The 20,064-nt window shown below is 36.3% G+C and overlaps 1 protein-coding gene and 1 long non-coding RNA gene across 12 annotated transcripts in view; one reads left to right on the plus strand and one right to left on the minus strand.

Annotated features, from left to right (window-relative positions):
• PIAS2 (protein inhibitor of activated STAT 2) overlaps positions 1 to 20,064 on the minus strand; it is a 91,443-nt gene that overhangs the window by 53,450 nt on the left and 17,929 nt on the right. For 10 of the 11 annotated variants that reach the window (XM_027118429.1, XM_027118423.1, XM_027118426.1 and 7 more), the window contains 2 exons: positions 13,350 to 13,824; positions 6,821 to 6,905 (listed from right to left, as the gene is read on the minus strand). In XM_027118429.1, coding sequence (XP_026974230.1) covers positions 6,821 to 6,905; positions 13,350 to 13,824 — 560 coding nt within the window. Of the gene's footprint in view, positions 1 to 6,820; positions 6,906 to 13,349; positions 13,825 to 14,266; positions 15,214 to 20,064 lie in introns of those variants that run through there. The other variant, XM_027118428.1, reaches the window with a different exon arrangement.
• Positions 286 to 18,316, plus strand: LOC113626727 (uncharacterized). Its single transcript, XR_003435222.1, has 4 exons — positions 286 to 415; positions 2,890 to 2,892; positions 11,915 to 11,919; positions 18,285 to 18,316. It is a non-coding gene; the product is annotated as an uncharacterized LOC113626727 (long non-coding RNA).

Below are 20,064 nucleotides of genomic sequence, written 5' to 3' on the forward strand. Positions count from 1 at the left end.
AAAGCTTTTACAAAGCAAAGTAAACCATCCACAAAACAAAAAGACAATGTACGGAATGGCAGGAAATATTTGCAGATGATATGACTGATAAGGAATCAATATCCAACATTTATAAACAGCTCATACAACTCAACATCAAAAAAAAACCCGATTAAAAAATGAACAGAACCGAACAGACATTTTTCCAAAAAGGAAATGCAGATGGCCAACGACATTGTTAATCATCAGAGAAATGTAAGTCAAAACTACAATGAGGTATCACCTCACATGAGTCAGAAGGGCTATCATCAAAAAGTCTACAAATAATAAATGCTGGAGAAGGTGTGGAGGAAAAGGAACCTTGCTACACTGTTGGTGGGAATGCAAATTGGTGCAGCTACTATGGAGTACAGTGTGGAGGTTCCCTTAAAAACTAGTTACCATATGATCCAGCAATCCTACTCCCAGGCATATATCCAGGAGACAAACACTCTTAATTCAAAAAGATACATGCACCCCAACGTTCACAGCAGCACTACAATAGTCAAGACATGGAAGCAACCTAAGTGTCCATCAACAGATGAATGGATAAAGAAGATACAGATACACACAGACACACACACACACACACACACACACACACACACACACACACACACAAACACAATGGAGTATTACTCAGCCATAAAAAAGAATAAAATATTGTCATTTTTAGCAACATGGGTGGACCAAGAGATTATCATACTAAGTGAAGTAAGTCAGACAGAGAAAGACAAATATTATATACCACTTATATGTGGAATCTAAAAAAAATAACACAAATGAACTTATTTACAAAACAGAAAACAAACTCACAGACACAGAAAACAGACTTATGGTTTTCAAAAGGGAAAGAGGACTAGGGGAAGGGATAAATTAAGAGTATGGGATTAAAAGATACCACCATATATATAAAATAGATAATAAGGATTTACAGTACAGCACATGGAACTATATTCAATATCTTGTAATAACCTATAATGGAAAAGAATCTATAAAAGATACATATAGGGCTTCCCTGGTGGCGCAGTGGTTGAGAGTCCGTCTGCCGATGCAGGGGACACGGGTTCGTGCCCCGGTCTGGGAAGATCCCATGTGCCGCGGAGCGGCTGGGCCCGTGAGCCATGGCCGCTGAGCCTGTGCGTCCGGAGCCTGTGCTCCGCAAAGGGAGAGGCCACAACAGTGAGAGGCCCGCGTACCGCAAAAAAAAAAAAAAAAAGATACATATATATCTGAATAACTTAGCTGCACCTCCCCCTGAAACTGATGCAATACTGTAAATCAACTATACTTCAATTTAAAAAATTAAATTTTAAAAAAAGAAGATGAGTAGAGTAGGATGTTGAAGAGAATTGTCAAGCAATGGAGTATGGACTTCATAAGGTTTTTAAGCACAAGAAAGAAAAAACTGAATGGGCTTTAGAAAGATCACTTGGTCAGCTGGGAGAGTTAGGAGGTCATTACAATTGTATAGGCAAAAGATGAGGGCTTGAAAGTTATTGAAACATAAATATCACTGAATGATATTTAGGGATAATAACTGATAGGACTCAGTGACTGACTAGATACAGGAAGGTAGGATAAGGGGACCTAGGATGGTACCCAGGTTTCAGAATGGTGCAACTGGACAGATGGTGATGCTACTCACCAGGATAAGCAGAGGTAGAGCCAGTAATGGCATTCAACCCCCAACCATTGAGTGAGGTGGTGATTATTTTTCCAATTTTACACACTGGGTAAATAAGATTCAATAGGCTTTAGGAACTTACCTAGGGGCAAACAGACTTAAATGACTGAGCCAGAATTCACATTCCAATTGATACTACTCTAAAGACCATGCTAACTCCCTCAAAGGTAGAGTTAATTTAAGTTTTAAATCTTGAAAGAGACATAAAAGAAGGATCAACAGAGTGTAGCAAACTGAGGGGATGTGGTAGATGAAGTATGGGATAATACAAAGAGGCCTGTCCAGGCAGATCCCATGCCATTAATGAAATAGGCAATAAACTGAAATATATACTAAGCAAAAATCTCTTTGAAGCCAGTTAATAAAAAAAAAAAAAAAAGCACATCCACGGATACTATCACAGAGCAGTGAGAAGAGAATCACACGCTGATTTCGGGAACATGCAAGAGATGTCAGTGTAAGAAACTGAGAGAGCATGATTACAGAGGCAATGGTACCCAATGGAAGGAGTGGTGCTATAGCCAAGAACAGAGCTGAACTCACTATTCAATCGTTATAAGATGTAATAGAAAAAAAAACCAACCCAAACCTGAATGTATTCATGCCTCTGGTTTAGACCTTATCACCATTACAGGCAAAGGGGAGGAGCTGGATGCACAGCAGTTCTCAAATTTGCACACTGGAAACACCTGGGGAGCTTTAAAAACTACTGCTGTTTGGGTTCCACCCTCAGAGATTCTAATTTAATTGGTATGAATGAAATCTGGGTATTTGGAGTCTTAAAGGCTCCCCAGTTGATTCTAATATGCAGCAAAATTTGAGAACCATAGGGATAGAAGTCAAATGATACCACAAGGTGCACAATTATCCAAATCCAGAATGTGTAATATGCTAACAGAGTCAAATGAACCACTTTTTTCCAAAGAAAGTGGTAGGAAGTACTGTAAGAGCGGAACCAGAGCTCCTTGGAGAGGTTATCTTTCCAGAACTGGGGCAGAGAAAATAAAAGATGAGCCTGGAGCAGTAAAGTAGTCCTCAGAAATGCGTGGAGACATATCAAAAGGGCATAGGAGCCAACCTGAAAGAATGGCCAATAGCCAAAGGTAGAACAGTTTGAGCAACAATATGAATTATATAGCACTGGATTATAACCCAGAGTACTCCAGGGCCCACACAGATACAAGCAAGTAACTGAATAAATAAATGTGGGGCAAGGGACAGCCCTTCCTTACAAAAGAATAACTCCAATGTGGAAAAGAATAATAACAACAGAAAAATCACATCATTGGAGCACAAGAGTGTTTATGATGAAGTAAGTACTGAAGGCAAGATCCATGAGTGAATGCTAAATTGGTGGGAAAAATTTGAAGATAAACAGAATATGTGCCTAGTCTCAAAATATCTCCCCCAAGATATTTATTAATAACAAAGGAAAAAAACAGCAACTTTACAGTGCAGAAGTCTGGTGAACAGTACCTTACCCAAATGATCAAAATTAACATCACCAAATATAAGATGTATCAATATTATGGAGCACTGTTATGATACACTGAGAAGGGCATATAACTTGACGTACTCTTGCTAAAAATGCATAATCTCAATCTAATCATGACAAAACATCAGACAAACCCAAACTGAGGAACGTTCTACAAAATACCTGATCAGTACTCCACAAAAATATCGAAAGTTAAGAAAGAGAAGAAAACACTAAGAAACCATCACAGACTGAAAGAGACTAATGACACAACTATTAAACGTGATTTGGGATCTTGGATTGGATCCAGGAACAGCAGAAAAACTGATGAGGGCTTCCCTGGTGGCGCAGTGGTTGAGAGTCCGCCTGCCGATGCAGGGCACATGGGTTCGTGCCCCGGTCCGGGAAGATCCCACATGCCGCGGAGCATGTGGGCATGAGCGGCTGGGCCCGTGAGCCATGGCTGCTGAGCCTGCGTGTCTAGAGCCTGTGCTCCGCGACAGGAGAGGCCACAACAGTGAGAGGCCCGCGTACCACAAAACAAAAAACAAAACACAAAAACTGATGAAACCTGAATAAAGACTGTAGTTTAGTTAATAGTATTACACCAAGGTTAACTTCTTGGTTTTGATAACTGCACTTATAATTATGCAACATGGTAATATTAAAGGAACTGGCTGAAGAGTATTATCTACTACTTTCACATCTTTTCTATAAACCTAAGATTACTTCAAAGTAAAAAGTTTTTTTTTAATCTTGGGAGACATAAAAGTCAAAATAATACATGTCTGAATACTGAAGAACAACTGAGAAAATTTCAATATAGGGTAGACACTTTTATATTAAAGAATTATTAATTTTTTAGTGTGATTACATTAAAAATTAGAGATGTATCTTGAGGTATTTCTGGGTGAGATTACACGATGTCTGCAATTTCCTTTAAAATATTTCAGGAAAAAAGTTGAGGAGTGGTCACATACAGATTCCAAAATGTTGATAATTATTAAACCTAGGTAATGGGTACCAAACTGTTACTTCTGCTTCTTAGGAAGGAGATTTTTTACTATTTGATTACCCAACTCTGAAAAGGTTGGAGTTTGCATGCACATGCGTATGTGTGTTTTGTCTTCTTTGCTGGTAGGATCACAAATAGCCTTACTTTTATGGTTAATTTTTTTTTAATTTTTATTGTGGTTAAATATTCATAAGATAAAATTTATCATGTTAACCATCTTAAAGTGTATAGTTCTATGGCTTTAAGTACATTCACATTATACCTTCACCACCATCCATCTGCAGAACATGATTAAAATTTTTAATTGAAAACAATTATTTAAATTTTAGTCATTCATTTTTTTTGACTAGTTAATACACTCACATAGTTCAAACTTCAAAAAGATACAAAAAAGGATATAAAGTGAAGAGACTCCCCCAATTCCGACCCCGGCCACCTGATTCCCTCCTCCAGAGGCAGCTTATCATATTTGTCCAGACATATTTTATGCACTTAAGCAAATTACACACACACACCTTTTTAAGGCAAACAGTACATATTATTCACAATTCCATGCTGAGTAAATAATCTCCTTCCTTCAAAGGCCCACCCAACACCCTAAAGAAGCTTTCCCAGACCACCAACATTAATAGTAATCTTCTATAAATCAGCTCTTATTTGTCATTACTGAATTGGCTCCTTTCATGCTGGCTCTTGCAATGCCAACAATCATTTTAGGTATATGAGCTAGTTCACTAGCGAGACTGCAAGCAACTTGTAGAAAAGAGGCATGTCATACAATACAGTGTTTTGTACCTAATAAACACTTAGTAAATGTTCTCAAGCAAGGAATCATCAATGAATAACAAACAAAACTTAATAATAATGATATGGCTTGGATATAAAATATAATTTTTCATTTATCCTATTAATTTTTTAGTTGGTTTATTACTATCCCCAAGATTGAAAGTACTTCCAATTTATAAAAACTGCCTGCAATGTCTTGCCCCTGGTGGACATGAACTCCATCAAGCTACATTCATTTTACTTCTTTGATAATTTCCTCCTCTAAATTCTCTCTACTTTTCCTAAAACCTCTATTATTTGGATATTGGGTCTTTTGGACTAATCCTTAGTACTGTCTCTTTTTTTTTCTTTTAATCTTATTTTTCAACACTTTGTCTTTTTCCCTTTTGTGGGAGAGCCAGACTATCTAAGCACTACTTTTTGGGAGCTCAAATTTTACCAGGTCAAGTTATAAAATCATTCTGAGACTTTGTTGAGAGCAGTGATGTGATTAACGAAAGAATCTAAAGCTGTGTGTGTCCCATACTCTTCCACATAACAGTGCATCTTCAAGATATCAGGATGTTTAAAAGAGAGAGAGGCCCATAAATTTGGATCCACCACCCTGGGAGATTGACAATACACATTAACATATTAAAGACTGAAAAATCTGGCTTTAAGAACTTATGTACCTACGTTGAATACAGAATTTCCAAAACTTAACTGCTGAATCTTTACTTTTTAAAAACTCCTATTAACATCTCAGAGAAGGTGAGTGTTCTAATGAAGAGCTGAAAGGATGCAAAAAACCTCTAATTTGCTCAACTCTTTGTTCCAACTTTTAACTCTACAATCCCAGAAAATCATGTGACCTCCGGGAGTCTCAGTTTTCTTATGCTAAATCTTTCTAAAGTCTTATAAATAATATATTATTAACACCAAGGATGACTATATTTTTAACTGGGAAAGTATATACTACAGATTTCCTTTTCTTTCCTCCTATCTCTTAGTTCATTTGCTCTTTATAAATGTGTTTAAGTTTACCCTATTTTTTGAAATGGAAAAGCTAAGAGTATTTTTCATAATTGTTTTCATATTTCTGCTAATTTTTTGGTCTAGGTGAGCATATAGCTCAGAATGGTCCCAGTTTATGTTCTTATCCCAGAAAAAATTATTAATAATATCCATTTTCACTCTAAAAATGCCTATGTTTGGATGATGAAGTTTATGGTCACTCTATCTTTATTCTGTTACCACAAATTCTTTATGTTGCTATATTTAGAATAAAAGTTTCATTAAAAAAAAGTTACTGCCAAAAGTAATTCAAAGGGGTTTTATTCAAAAGTTAAAATTTTTTTCTAACAGAGTATTTATTAAATATTTGGCTAACCTTAGTCAAAATATACTATGCTTACTTAAGGAGAAATGGCCCAACTGTTATGGACTGAACTGTGTTCCCCCAAAATTCATATGCTGAAGCCCTAACCCCCAGTGTGACTGTCTGTGGAGGTGGGGACTTTAAAGAGGTCATTAAGATTGAATGAGGTCATAAGGGTGGGGCCTTAATCCACTAGGACTGGTGTCCTTATAAGAAGAAGAAGAGACACCAGGAATACACAGGCACACAGAGGAAAGGCCATGTGAGTACACACAGCAAGAAGACAGCCATCTGCAAGCCAAGGAGGGAGGGCTCAGAAGAAACCAAATCTGTCAACACCTTAGTCTTGGACTTCAAGCCTCCTGAAATGTGAGAAGACAAATTTCTGTTGTTTAAGGCACCCAGTCTGTGGTACGCTGTTATGGCAGGCCTAGCAGACTAATACACCAACATCCTGGAGAATATATTCCAAACTCCTCTTACCTGGATATGCATATCTCTCTAACTTGTTGAGGTGTCAGAGCAAAAATAAAAAACTTCTCTTGAAACCGTTGAATACTGCTTTGAACTGGGGAAGAAAAAAAAAGAAAGATAATATTCCAATAACAAATCCAATAACAGATGAACCTGCAATAACCAGGCACTTCTGATAAAGAGTCTGCCGAATTCTGAAACTTTTATGGTTAAAATACACCAATATAAAGTACTAAGCTACATTCATCTTGGACTCATGAAAGTAAAGTCACTCTAAAGCAGGTTCAATGTTAAACATTTGTCATTCTTTATTCTAACATACTAATTTTAATCAAAATATAACACAACCTTCGGGCTTCCCTGGTGGCGCAGTGGTTGAGAGTCTGCCTGCGATGCAGGGGACACGGGTTCATGCCCCAGTCCGGGAAGATCCCACATGCCGCGGAGCGCCTAGACCCGTGAGCCGTGGCCGCTGAGCCTGCGCGTCCAGAGCCTGCGCTCCGCAATGGGAGAGGCCACAACAGTGAGAGGCCCGCGTACCGCAAAAAAAAAATATATATATATATACACACACACATATATATGTATATATACATATATACGTATATATATATAAATATAAAAAACACAACCTTCAAAATTATATTTCATCCTTGACTACGGTATCATCTAATGAAAAGTCTGAGGAAGTCAAAAACACCCCCCAGGAGAATTCTATCCAAGATTCAGGTCTCTTTTGTTCTTGTTTGTTTTGTTTCTTTTGTTGTTGTGTTTTATTTTCAATACTTTATATTCAATTACACAGAGCATTCATATAAGATAAAATTTTAAATTTTAAAACTTCTAGGTTGGGAGACTTATTAAGACACAAAATAATTATCAGCATACAGATGATTAGCTAGTTTAAAAAGATTATCTAATAAAGTCATCCTTCAGAAGTGTATTATTAAAAACTGAAGTGTATTTTCTTCTCAAAGAACTTTAACAGATTCAATGATGTTCTAGTACTCATTAAAACAATGAATGCTTTCAATGAACACTTGACTGAATATGCATCTACACAGCAAAATTTTTCTAATTTTATGAGATTTAAACAGAATATAGAAAACTTGAATCACCTGGAAGAATTTTATCTATACAGAAACAATCACTGTATTAATAATCATCAGTGATGTTTAATACTAAAATACTTTTCTCCCTATACAACAGCTGCAAAGATCATTTGGGGAGGGCAGAGTACTGAGGTTTCACTCTTCTTGTAAAACAGTGGCTTTAATTCAGAATTATGAAAAAAGGAGAATTGTTACCAATTGTTCAATCACAGAAATCATTCATTTCCTTTATCTCAGTTCTCCGTCTTCATCCCCTATATCCAGTTAGTCATTAAGTCCTGTTTTGTTTTGTTTTTTAATTTTCTTATTGGCTGCCTCCTATTTTCACTACCGCCATCCTACTCAAAACCTATTATTACTTTGTACAAATGAAGGAGCAACCCTGCCTCTCTGCCAGTCCCTCATGAGAACACAAGTGCAGAGCTGGTAATCCTCAGCACCACTTTTTCATCACCATTCCTCTGCTGAAAAATGCTAAGCAGAACTTATCTGTGAATGAACCATGTCTAAACTCCTTTATCTATGAGAACCTCCATAACAATGGCCTCAACTCTTTCTTAACAAATCTACATTTCCAATGTCTCCCCAAGTCCTGCTCTATTCACTGTCAGGTCTCACAACTGTGTCATTTTTATTTCTACTCCTGTGACTACTCACAGTTCTCACCTTTCCTGATGCCCACTCTCCGACACACTCCATCAATTCAAAGCAGGCACATTCATCCTTCAAAGCTCCCTCAAGTGTCCCTCCTACTCCAAAAAGTCTTGATTAACTTCTTCATTCATTAGGCCAATACAATATTTGAGCTTTAGGTTCACAAGTTATAGGGCTTCGTCATACAAGCATATAACTGCTTGCTACTTTTCTCTCATGTTAATATTCTCTCTCCAACTAAACAGCAAAATTCCTAAAGCCCACTCCATACTTCTGACTTCTCCACAATTAGGCTACATGACCATATCCAAATTAAATCCTCATTATATACTTGTTAACTGAGTTAACAGAAATGAATTTATCCAAATTCTTTAGAAGTGAGATTGTGAAGTGATTTAATGGCTTTACATTAATGTGCATATCACCTTAAACCTGTTTAACTACACCCAGAGGCTTAATGAGTATTTCCTAATATTCAGAAATTTAAGAATAAGAAAAGATGCTGACGCTCATTAATTTGTCACCTATCAGATTACAAAGATGAAAAGACCAACAACACAATGCTGATGAGGTGTAGGGAAAATAATACATTCATACATTATTGGGAGTATAAATTGCTATGATGCTTCTGAAGCAACCAAAATTTCTCTACAAAAGTTGAATATCAAAATATTAAATAATCATACTCCTTGACCCAAAATAGTCATATCTAGGCATTTACATTTCATGAATATGCAACGCAAGTATTCAGAAACACATATGCAAAAATGCTCACAGCAGCAATGTTTCTAAGACTGCAAGAATAGTGCCCAAGATATGTTATACACTAAAATACTTCTGAATAAATAATAAAAACTGAAAACTGAAAATGTACATCAACAGAATACTGGTTCAGTTATGGTACATCTACAAGATAACAGACTTACTATAATCTACAGATGTACAATATATTTCTAAGAAATACAGTTAAGAAAGATTGTCAAGGCGCAGAACTCCAGAGGGCAATTTTAACAGTGGTACAAGTAGAATAATGCCTACTACCTCCACCAGAAAAGTGGCACAGTGGTTCTGTGGTTAGAAGAGCCTTGTTTAATGAAGGGGAAGAGAAAAAAGATGACATAATACGCAGAGAAACAGTTAATTATTGATATGACTCAAGCTGAGTAATAAATGAGGTTATGAGGGACTTTCCCTTTTTGTTATACTTCTATGTTTGAATTTTCAATTACTAGCATAAATTACTTTTGTAATCTGAAAAGCACAATGAAGAAATTTTAAGGAATCAAAGACTCATAATACTTTGAAGGTATTTCACAAAATACCAAACAGCTAGACATATCGACATGTAGATGTTTGTAAACAGAGTGAACAAAAAGAGCTCGTCACAGAAGAATATATACACAGTATACCATCATATAAATTTCAAAAGCAATCCAATTAAACATTACATTTTTTTATACACATATGGTAAAACAAGCAAAAGAGAGAAACACAAAATCCAGAATAGTGATTTAACTCAAAAAGGAAAAGGCAAGGAAATGGCTTCAAAGATACTGGCAATGTTCCTTTCTTAAAAACTGTGCAGTGGTTTCACAGGTGTTCATTCATGGATATTCTTTATAACAATGTTTTTTATGTATTCTTTTGTACAGACTGAATACAGACAAACTTTTTAAAGAGAAAGGATTTCATCACCACAAGAAATTATCTTAAAAAAAGAAGAGAAGAAAGAAAACAGAAAATTGAAAAAAAAGACAAAAATACTGCCTGTGAGAGCAAATTAGAATAGCTATTTAAGGGAAGAGAAGAGAGATTTTGTTAGCCTGTTTTCAGATTAGGGGATTATGCATCTGTTACAGTAAAACCTCAGCTATAGAGAACCTCACTTAGTATTACTGTGTACACTCATGCTTTCTAGATGCCACAGATTGTCATTTTAAATGCTAAAATAATTTTATTTAAACAATTTTAATAAAACCAAACTGCAAAACTATGTAATAATGTATCTTCTTAAATAGAATATACTCATCGTGGTTGTTTGGGGGTTTTATTTGGCATCAATACATGCATCTTGCTGTAACAGCGATTCCCTCAATACTAAAGGACTATTGGTTTCAATATTCCCAAGAGGTTTTGGAATGACATTTTTTGACTTTTTGTTTGTTTTTTTTCTACCAGGGCTCTTTCAATCTTTCCCATGTTGTTAATTAATTCCTGCTCAACAGTATGTTGATGGCTTAGAAATCATCTAATCGACTACATATTAAATCGAGAATACACTGACTGGCCCACGGATGTAAAGAATATGTGCTTTGAAATACGGATTTGTTCTCTCTTTCAATTCCTGAGGCTAATTTAATTCTCAGTTCCCAAATGTAAATAGGTTTCTCCATAACAGTGTTCCAGATAAATGGATTTACCCCAAATTTTAATTTTTACAAGTATTTTCAACATTATATAACCAAATCATTAAAACTTAAGGCAATTTCTAAATGTCACTGCATTGCTTTAGACATCATGACACTAAATATTTTCATATGAAGGTTGTTACTGGAAATGATTAAATTTTTCCACTTTTATTTGGCAGACTATATGGTATTACGCCGATTTTTTAACTTTCTACTTCAAAGTCTAAAACAGCCTTTTTTAGATCACTGTTTTATCAATCTGAAATAATAAGACTATATACATTAAGAAAATTCTTTTTTTTTTCTTTTTGGGGAAGGCAGGATAAGGAAATGTTTAAGCCTTGTTATAAACAAAATCTGTTTATAAAGTTTATAAAAGCAATGATAGGCAGAACTCCTGAAAAATACATGAGTCAACAATTTTTTAGCTCAGGAGCAAAAAGTTATTTTATAAGCTCTGAGGTTTTATGGATTTCTTACATTCTAATGTAAGCTACGAGCAAAAGGCAGGTTTTCTTCTTACCCACTCTTCAACGAAAAATGCCTCTGGCGTTATTTTATCTAAGCCACATGAGATACAAAAATTTTATTTTAGTAAATTTATAAAAAGCCTATTACCTTCCTTTAATTGAGGTTAATGAAAGAGAAACTCTATGAAGAATACAGAAAAGTAAGAAAATTCCTATTTCTGTTTCTGAACAAAGGAAAGTATGGAAAGCAAGGCACAAAGCCTCTTAAGAGCTCACTGCTTGGCACACCGCTGACACTAGGAGCAGAGAAGACATGCTGCTGCATCTTCTCTCCATCTCCAGTCATCTTCCTTCCAGGCATTTGATCCGGTTCTGAAACACCTTCCCCTGTAACCAGAACCCCACATGGCCTCTTATGCTCAGTCCTGCCTTAGCCATATTCCTGAGGAGTTCCATGAGGTAGGGTCACCTAAGCACATTACTCGTCTGACTCTTTCTCTGAACACGAAGAAATAAATTTACAATAACTCCTAAGAAACATGTGAATGAGCCATGACACTGTATGTACATTGGTATGAACCAAAAACCATGAAAAAAGGAGGAACAAAAAAATAAATTATGGAAACATTTTAAGCAGATAAATGAACCTGGTTAAAAAAAAAGTTAAAAATGAAAGTAAAATCATAAAAGAAACACAGCTGGGTAATAAACATTTTAAATGTTTGTTCCTGTTATTAATTTTAAAAATGAAAAATCTAAACAAGATACAAGTTTCCATCTACCGAAATTGCAAAGATCAATAAAGGCAGGAAGTAAAAAGCGCAACGAGAGACATTCTCGCACTTTGTGGAATTTAAACTGGCACAGCTATTCTGGAAACTAATTTAGTGATATGTTATCAAGAGTCCTTACTCTTTGATGCAATAATTCTACTCAAAGGACTTTGCACAAATGCGAACAAACACAGAATCCTTATTTCAGAATGAATGTAATGAAGGAATAAAATGCATTACTCTACCTCCCTGGCTCAGTTTTGTTAAACAAAAACAAAGCAAGGAGAAAGGGCCTGGGAAAAGCACAGCCACCTTGGCCTGCCACCATCAGGCCATACTGACCCCATTAACCAGCCCTGCCCCTCAGAATTTCCTTCTAGTTCAACCAAGATGTACAAGTATAGTCCTATACAAAACTAAAAAAGCACATTGATATATTTAAGAGAGTTTTCAAATGACTTGAGACAAAAAGGGTTCTTCCTAGGATGGAAAGGAAAATGACCTCCCGGACTAACTATGAAATGCTAATTTCCCAAACAATTTATTTTATCAATAAATTCAAATACCTCTGTAAATAATTTCATTAGCCAGTAAGAAAATATGCCATTACAGCACAGAAGTCATAAACCTAGGTATAAATTTGTTAAAGTCACGTGTATCAACGTTTAATATAAAATTTGCTACATTTTCTAAGCAGTCAACGGTTATTAAACAAAAAGCTAAAAAACGTGTGTCAAACTCTGCCATGTTAGGAAAAAATTAAGTATAAAAGATTTATTCCTTAGGAAAACAGTTTAAAAAGCTATGTTAAACAGAAACTAAGTCTCTTTGTAAAAGCATCAAAAGGTGGAACCACAGCAATAAATAAGATTTGTGTCTTTTCATACACACACAGAAGCAATTTGAGTTCTAAGCTATAAGAAGAAAGTTTGACGAATGAAGAGTTTTATATTAGATTTCTGTCATGGTTGCCAATATTTCTTTTTATTTGTACATTTAAACATTTGGTATTTTAATGCCTCAGTTTTATAATACTAACAGCCAATCATTAATTAACAGTTGAAGGCCTCTGGCTTTACTTACTCTCTTGTCCAGAAGAAACAGATTTCTCTAACACTTACCTAAACTCGTGGGCTTGATGAGAACATCAAGGACATCATAAAAGGGTAAGTTTTTTAACTGCACATCAGGATGAACAGGAGGGATTGGGGGAGATGGCTGCTGCATCTCAAACGTGGGTTTAGTATCTTGAAGCAGTACAGAACCAACAGGAGAGGACGGCGAGTGAGGTGTAACTGAAGTGGAAGGCAACGAGTGGATTCCAGCCACAGCCAAGTCAGGTTCTACAGGTGAGGAGCTACCATCCAAACTGAAAACCGATGATTTGATTGTGGATAAATCAGAAAGGCCTTCAAGAGTCCGTGGGTATCGGCGTCTATACAATTCTCTGATTTTAATCTGAACCGCAGGGCTGCAGCCGCTCTTCAATAAATGCAACGCCCTCATCAGGAGGTCATGCTTGCGTCCACTTTTATTCCTTCCGGCAAAGCCTAGTAACACTTGTAGTTCAGAAACCCTAAAACTAGAAACCATATTCTAAAAGGAAAGAAAAAAAAGGGATATAAGCCAATAGTCAGCCTCAAGCATATAAAAATCCTATCTAAAATCTACTGTAAAATCTGATTTTTCTAGCATTCTATCAACTGGCATGTGCTAGTAACCAGCATTTTCACATATCACTTAGAATTGTTATTGTTTCTATAGCCACCACCCCTCCCCCACCAATTACAGTCAAGTTATAGTGTTAATTATGCTTTGCTGTACTCAATTTTGGTCATCTATGGTCTATTGGTTTCTGCTAACCACTTCATTATCTGATTATGCCCAAGTGTAAACCCATATTTGCTTTACCACTATGAAATCTAAACCAATGAAAATGTTCCTCTTCAAAACTAAGCCCTACCAATACACAATGTAATGTCTGTTACAGTATTATCACCAATTAACCAAAAAAATTTAGGTTTCTGCAACAACGTACCTGTAAAACTTCTGAGGTTAAGCAAGAAATCTACAAAATCAAGACAGAACTGTAATACAAAATCCAATGAATTTTTTCACCCCAGCTCAAATATTAAGGAACACACAACATAAGAAAATAATATTTTTAAATATTAAAGCTAAAAACCACATACATCTTATTTAGCAGTCAAACTTCTAAAATGATGGAAGTTCTCAGCTAAGTATCCAATGTGAAAAATAGCTTTGAAGAGTAAGGATATGAGTGGTCATAAATCTTAAAAGGCAAGATACCCTCCTTGCCACTCTACCAACTTGTTCTTGGGTGTAAAATGAAGATTATAAGTAGTTCCTGTTTCACAGGAACCATCTATTTAATTCAACAAAACCTAGTAAATTCTAAGCACTTACTGCCTCATAAACCCACCTACTTAAGTCATTTTCAGCCAATTCTGAACTCAGAGGTAAACCACACTTGGGTCAGATTTATCTGTACCACACATGCACCATCTGGCCAGAAAGAGGAGTAAGACCTGGAGCTGAGCAAAAGCCCTTTCAGAAACCAACCTTAAGGAAACTTTCCCCAGCCCTCCTCCTCAGTGCTGCACACTCTACAGCTGCCTGGGATTCCTTCTCAACCTGGTGAGTATGCAGTGGCCACACCTACAGTTGGCAGTGATTCATAATTCCTCCGTTCTGCACTTTTAAGTCTCATTGACAGCCCAGGAACAACTGCTATAACTCTGGTTTTAATTGTTGGCAATACTTGATAGTTTTCCAAAATGCAAACAAATTTAAATATATCAAAGTAATCTGCATGTACATGCTGTATCATAATTCTACTTCATATATTGTCTCCAAATTTCATATTGTACAAGTCAGAGAATACTAAGTTGTAATCCTAGCAACCATTTTATACTCTTGATCAGTGCTGTCCAATAGAAATAGGAACCACATATATAATTCTAAATTTTCTAGTAGCCACATTAAAATAAATTTTAAATTAATTTTGATAATATGCTTTATTTAACCCAATACATCAAAAAGTATTATTTCAAGATGAAAACAGTTTTTGTGGTTTAAAAATAGTCATTTTTTGGGCTTCCCTTGGTGGCGCAGTGGTTGAGAATCCGCCTGCCGATGCAGGGGACACAGGTTCGTGCCCCGGTCGGGAGGATCCCACATGCCTCGGAGCGGCTGGGCCCGTGAGCCATGGCCGTTGAGCCTGCGCGTCCGGAGCCTGTGCTCCGCAACGGGAGAGGCCACAACAGTGAGAGGCCCGCGTACCGCAAAAAAAAAAAAAAGTCATTTTTTAAGTGTCAATGAGATCTTTTTCATACTAGGTCTTCAATATCCAGTGTGTATTTCACACTTGGAGCACATCTCAATTCGGACTAACACCAGTTCAAGTGCTTAGGGAGCCACATGTGGCTAGTAGCTACCACACTGGACAGTACGGCTCTAAATCATACTCTAATAGCAACATATATCACAAATATCATGATCGTTATACTTGAACTCGCGTCATTTCCCCCATGTGTAAAAGGAAGACTTTATTTATCTTACCCCTTATGCTATGAACAACAAAGATGGAAAACAAGAAAAATTTTGGCCTATCTCATGGCACACCAGTAACAGTCAAGGTTTCATGCATAATAAGGACTACGATAGCTTTTGGAAGTTTCCTCCCAAGCAAGAAATGCAATGCATCTTTCCCAAAGTCCTCAATCCTAAAAAAATACTTCAATTGAAATCTGCTTATATTACGGTAGCATAAATAACATTAAATCATGGAGAACGCTAACAACGCTAGTGACAATCACGCTATCTGTGATTCTTTCTAAAGAAATCAAACTAACTCAGAATACACTGCTTCTCTCCTTGTACTTATTTTCAGGTATTCTTCACTTTAAGGAAACTTGTTTTACAGAAATGACAAAATAGAGTACAAGGCACCCTAAAGCTTGACTCTCAAAAAGGAATTTCTGGGAGGTCGCATAATACTTATTTCCAATGGTAACTTTATTTGGCAAAGAATGCTGAAGTAATTGGTCTAATAGCTATTGTAAACATACAAATGAAAAGGAAGAAAGAGAAAGGCTTCCAACTATGAATGCAGAATCACAGCATTCTGAAGCAAACAGAAATCCCCCAGTTTAGGGAAGGGCAAAGGAAACAACAGGAGACAGGACAGTCTTTGCACTGCAAAATGTTGCCAAAATAAAGTATTGCCAGGCACTTGCTCAAAGATGATGGTGTTGAGAGTCAATGGTACCCTGTGGAAAGCTTCACACCAGCAATCACTAGTTGAAGGTCAAGTCCTGGCATCAAGACTTAGGACTTTGGCCAAGTCACATTATCTTTCTGGTCATCCATTTCTATTTTAAAACAACAACAACAAAAAACCTCTCCTTTATTTAGCATTCACTACTAAGATATTCTCTAAGGAGATTACTAAATCAAATTCTATGAATATGTTTTTCTTGGCAAATTTTGCTGGATCCCACTTCTTAAAGTGATGCCTTTTTTTTTTAACTCTGTCTTCAACCAATTTCAGCAGCCACCAGCTGAGGTGAGCCTGCTATGAATACTACCAAGAATGGATTTCAACTGTTACTTTCCACCAATCTCTGATGTCTACATTTCTAGTCTAATTTTTTTCAAGTGGATTTTACCAGTTCATCCTACTGCCTCCCAAAGTCTGCCCTCTAATACTTCAGTTACAATTGCTATGTGCCCTATACAGAGAAATTTCTCAATAAATGTTTGCTGACTAACTTTAAGGAAATTCAAGAACTACAGAGAACTATGTTGGCATAACTGATTTTTAAAAAGATACATAAGCAATCTGATTTCTAAAGAAAAGCTAAATAAATTAAGACTAGAAATTTAAATCAATCTTTTTCTTTGTCAAATTTAAGTAACACAAAATTATTAAAAAATTTTAAAGCTGGGACTTTATATAACTGAAACATTACATATAGGAGTGAAGGCCACTTGAAGGTGCTATAAAATTGTCAAAAATAGCACAGAATTTGGGGAAGCTCTAGTGGGTCAGCTAATGCATATATATGGAATCTTAAAAAGAAAAAGGTACTGATGAACCTAGTTGCAGGGCAGGAAGAAAGATGTAGACAGAGAATGGACTTGAAGACACAGGGTGGGAGGGGGAAGCTGGGGCGAAGTGAGAGTAGCATCGACATATATACACTACTGAATGCAAAGTAATTAGCTAGTGGGAAGCAGCAGCATAGCACAGGGAGATCAGCTTGATGCTTTGTGATAACCTAGAGGGGTGGGATAGGGGGGGTGGGATAGGGAGGGTGGGAGGGAGGCTCAAGAGGGAGGGGATATGGAGACATATGTATGCATGTGGCTGATTCACTTTGGTGTACAACAGAAAGTAACACAGTATTTATACTGTGAAGCAATTATACTCCAATAAAGATCTATCAAAAAAAAAGTCATGGTAAAGAACAATACAGCTTTGTAAATCCTCCATCTGCTATGATGTATAATATGGGGAAGGGAGAGGAGCTGCTGACGGAAACTGACAAATCACATTATTAATATCGCCCATCCCAACTATAATATTAAAACAATCTACACCTTCACTTATAAATAAGAATGGATTAAAAAAAAATCAGGTACATAATCAATACATCAAAGGCATGTTTGAGCTGATGCCATAAGAAAAACTATGTGGCCAGTTAGAAAGATACTGCAATTCCAGAAGTCACAGGAGGCCCCAGTTCCTGGCTCTGTACTCCTGTGAAATCATGTAGTCCCTATAATTAAATCCCTTTTTACTTGAGATACTTGATGTGGATCTCTTCCTCACAACGCACTGATAAAAATAACAACTCAGCTAAAAAAATTCAAAACTGGAAATCATCTATTAAAAGAAATAAAAAAGACACATTTTAAAAACCTATAAAATTAGCCAAAGCTTGGGAGACCATCTCCCTAAATGCTTCCATTTTATACAAGATTTAAAATAAATTGAGTAGTCAATTCGAGAAGCAAAAAAGTAACAACAGGGCTTCCCTGGTGGCGCAGTGGTTGAGAGTCCGCCTGCCGATGCATGGGACACGGGTTCGTGCCCCGTTCCGGGAGGATCCCACATGCCGCGGAGCGGTTGGGCCTGTGAGCCATGGCCGCTGAGCCTACGCGTCCGGAGCCTGTGGTCCGCAACGGGAGAGGCCACAACAGTGAGAGGTCCACATATCGCGAAACAAAACAAAACAAAAAAAACTGCCTATGAAAAAAGTAACAACAAACACACACCCTCAAAAAAAGTGAAGAATTAAAGGATAAAAGCAAGAAAACATGACTTAGAAAGCAAAATGCAAGAAGCCTGTAAAGTCAGGCCAAAAAAGGGAAAGAAAATGAATATGGTCCTGAGAATGAGAAAAGAAACATAAAGACCACAAATACTAAGCAAATTTCTTTAAACAAAGAGAACAGCACATGCTGTTATATTCTAATAACTTAAAGATATAGACGTAAGTTATTTCCTAAAAAAATATAAATTACTCAATCTGATTCAAGAAGAAGTATATTATCTTTGTCCCCCTCCACTTCCAAAAGTATCTGTCCAGACAAGATAGCTTAGTAAATAAATTCTACTAACTCTTCAAGGAAAAGGTGGAATTCTGTTCCTTAAACTGTTCAAAAGCATAAGAGTCAGAAAATCAAATACAAAATAGAAGACAAACATGGAAAAAATGGTTGAACACAAAACACAAGTTTTTAAAATATGCAAATTATTGTTTTTTCAAACTTCAGCAGGAGAATCCACTCATCCAACCATAAGTTTAGGCAAAAGCCTGACAAAACACCTAGTATACCACCTATTCTTTCTCATTTCCCAAGATAGATGATAATGAGTCTTTTTGTAACACATCAATGTTTCCTATGAGTACAGACACAAAAGCTCTCAAAGTACCCAAATAAAGTTTAATCTACGAAAATAAAAATGGTTTAACATAAATTTAGTAAATTACTTGGTTAAGATTATTTCGGTCCTTATATTCACATACTGAAATACTTATGAATAAAACTTATATAAAATATATGGAATTTCCTCTAAAATCATTTGTGGGGAGTGAGGACATACATGAAAAAAGACCAGAGGTGATAACTGCTGGGTATTGGGTACACGGGGAATTCTCTACCTTTGTAAGTTAGAATGCTTCCATAGTAAAAAGTTTGCTTGAATGGGAAACTGGTTGTGGGGTATATGGCACTGTACTATCTTCCCAACTTTACTATTAATCTGAAAGTATTTTAGATTTAATTAAACAAAATTTGTCAGTTTGTTTAAAGCTAGGATAAAAAGATTGTGGTCTAAATACCATTTCCCACAAAAAGAACCCAGGTTCCTTGAGAAACTGGCAAGTCTGGGGTAGAAAAGGCACAAGATAAGCCTACAACATCCTATCCAGAAAGCAAAGAAATTATCAAAAACTACTGGAATCTTGTCAGAAGGACACAGAAAACAACCCAGTAGCCCAAGACAAGCCAATGTGAGCAGCAAAAAGACTAATAACTGCATCAGAGTCAAACACATCAAATATATTAAATATCATTTGCACATGATACTTAAAAAAACAACTCACTGATCTCCTTTAGAAAATATTGGGAAACCAACTCATTAGTATTCTGAAAATTGATAAAGAATGAAAACAATACAAAAAGATTTACTGGTTCACAAAAAAGCCATATGATTATGTGGATAAATGCTAGAAAAGCATTTGATAATATCCATTCCTGACAAAGCCTCTCAATGAACAGGAACAGAAAGAAACTCTTAATATG

This window comes from Aethalodelphis obliquidens, unplaced genomic scaffold, assembly GCF_003676395.1.
Source record: "Aethalodelphis obliquidens isolate GAN/ISIS:26980383/991018 unplaced genomic scaffold, ASM367639v1 scaffold19, whole genome shotgun sequence".
In the NCBI taxonomy this organism is placed as follows: Eukaryota; Metazoa; Chordata; class Mammalia; order Artiodactyla; family Delphinidae; genus Aethalodelphis; species Aethalodelphis obliquidens.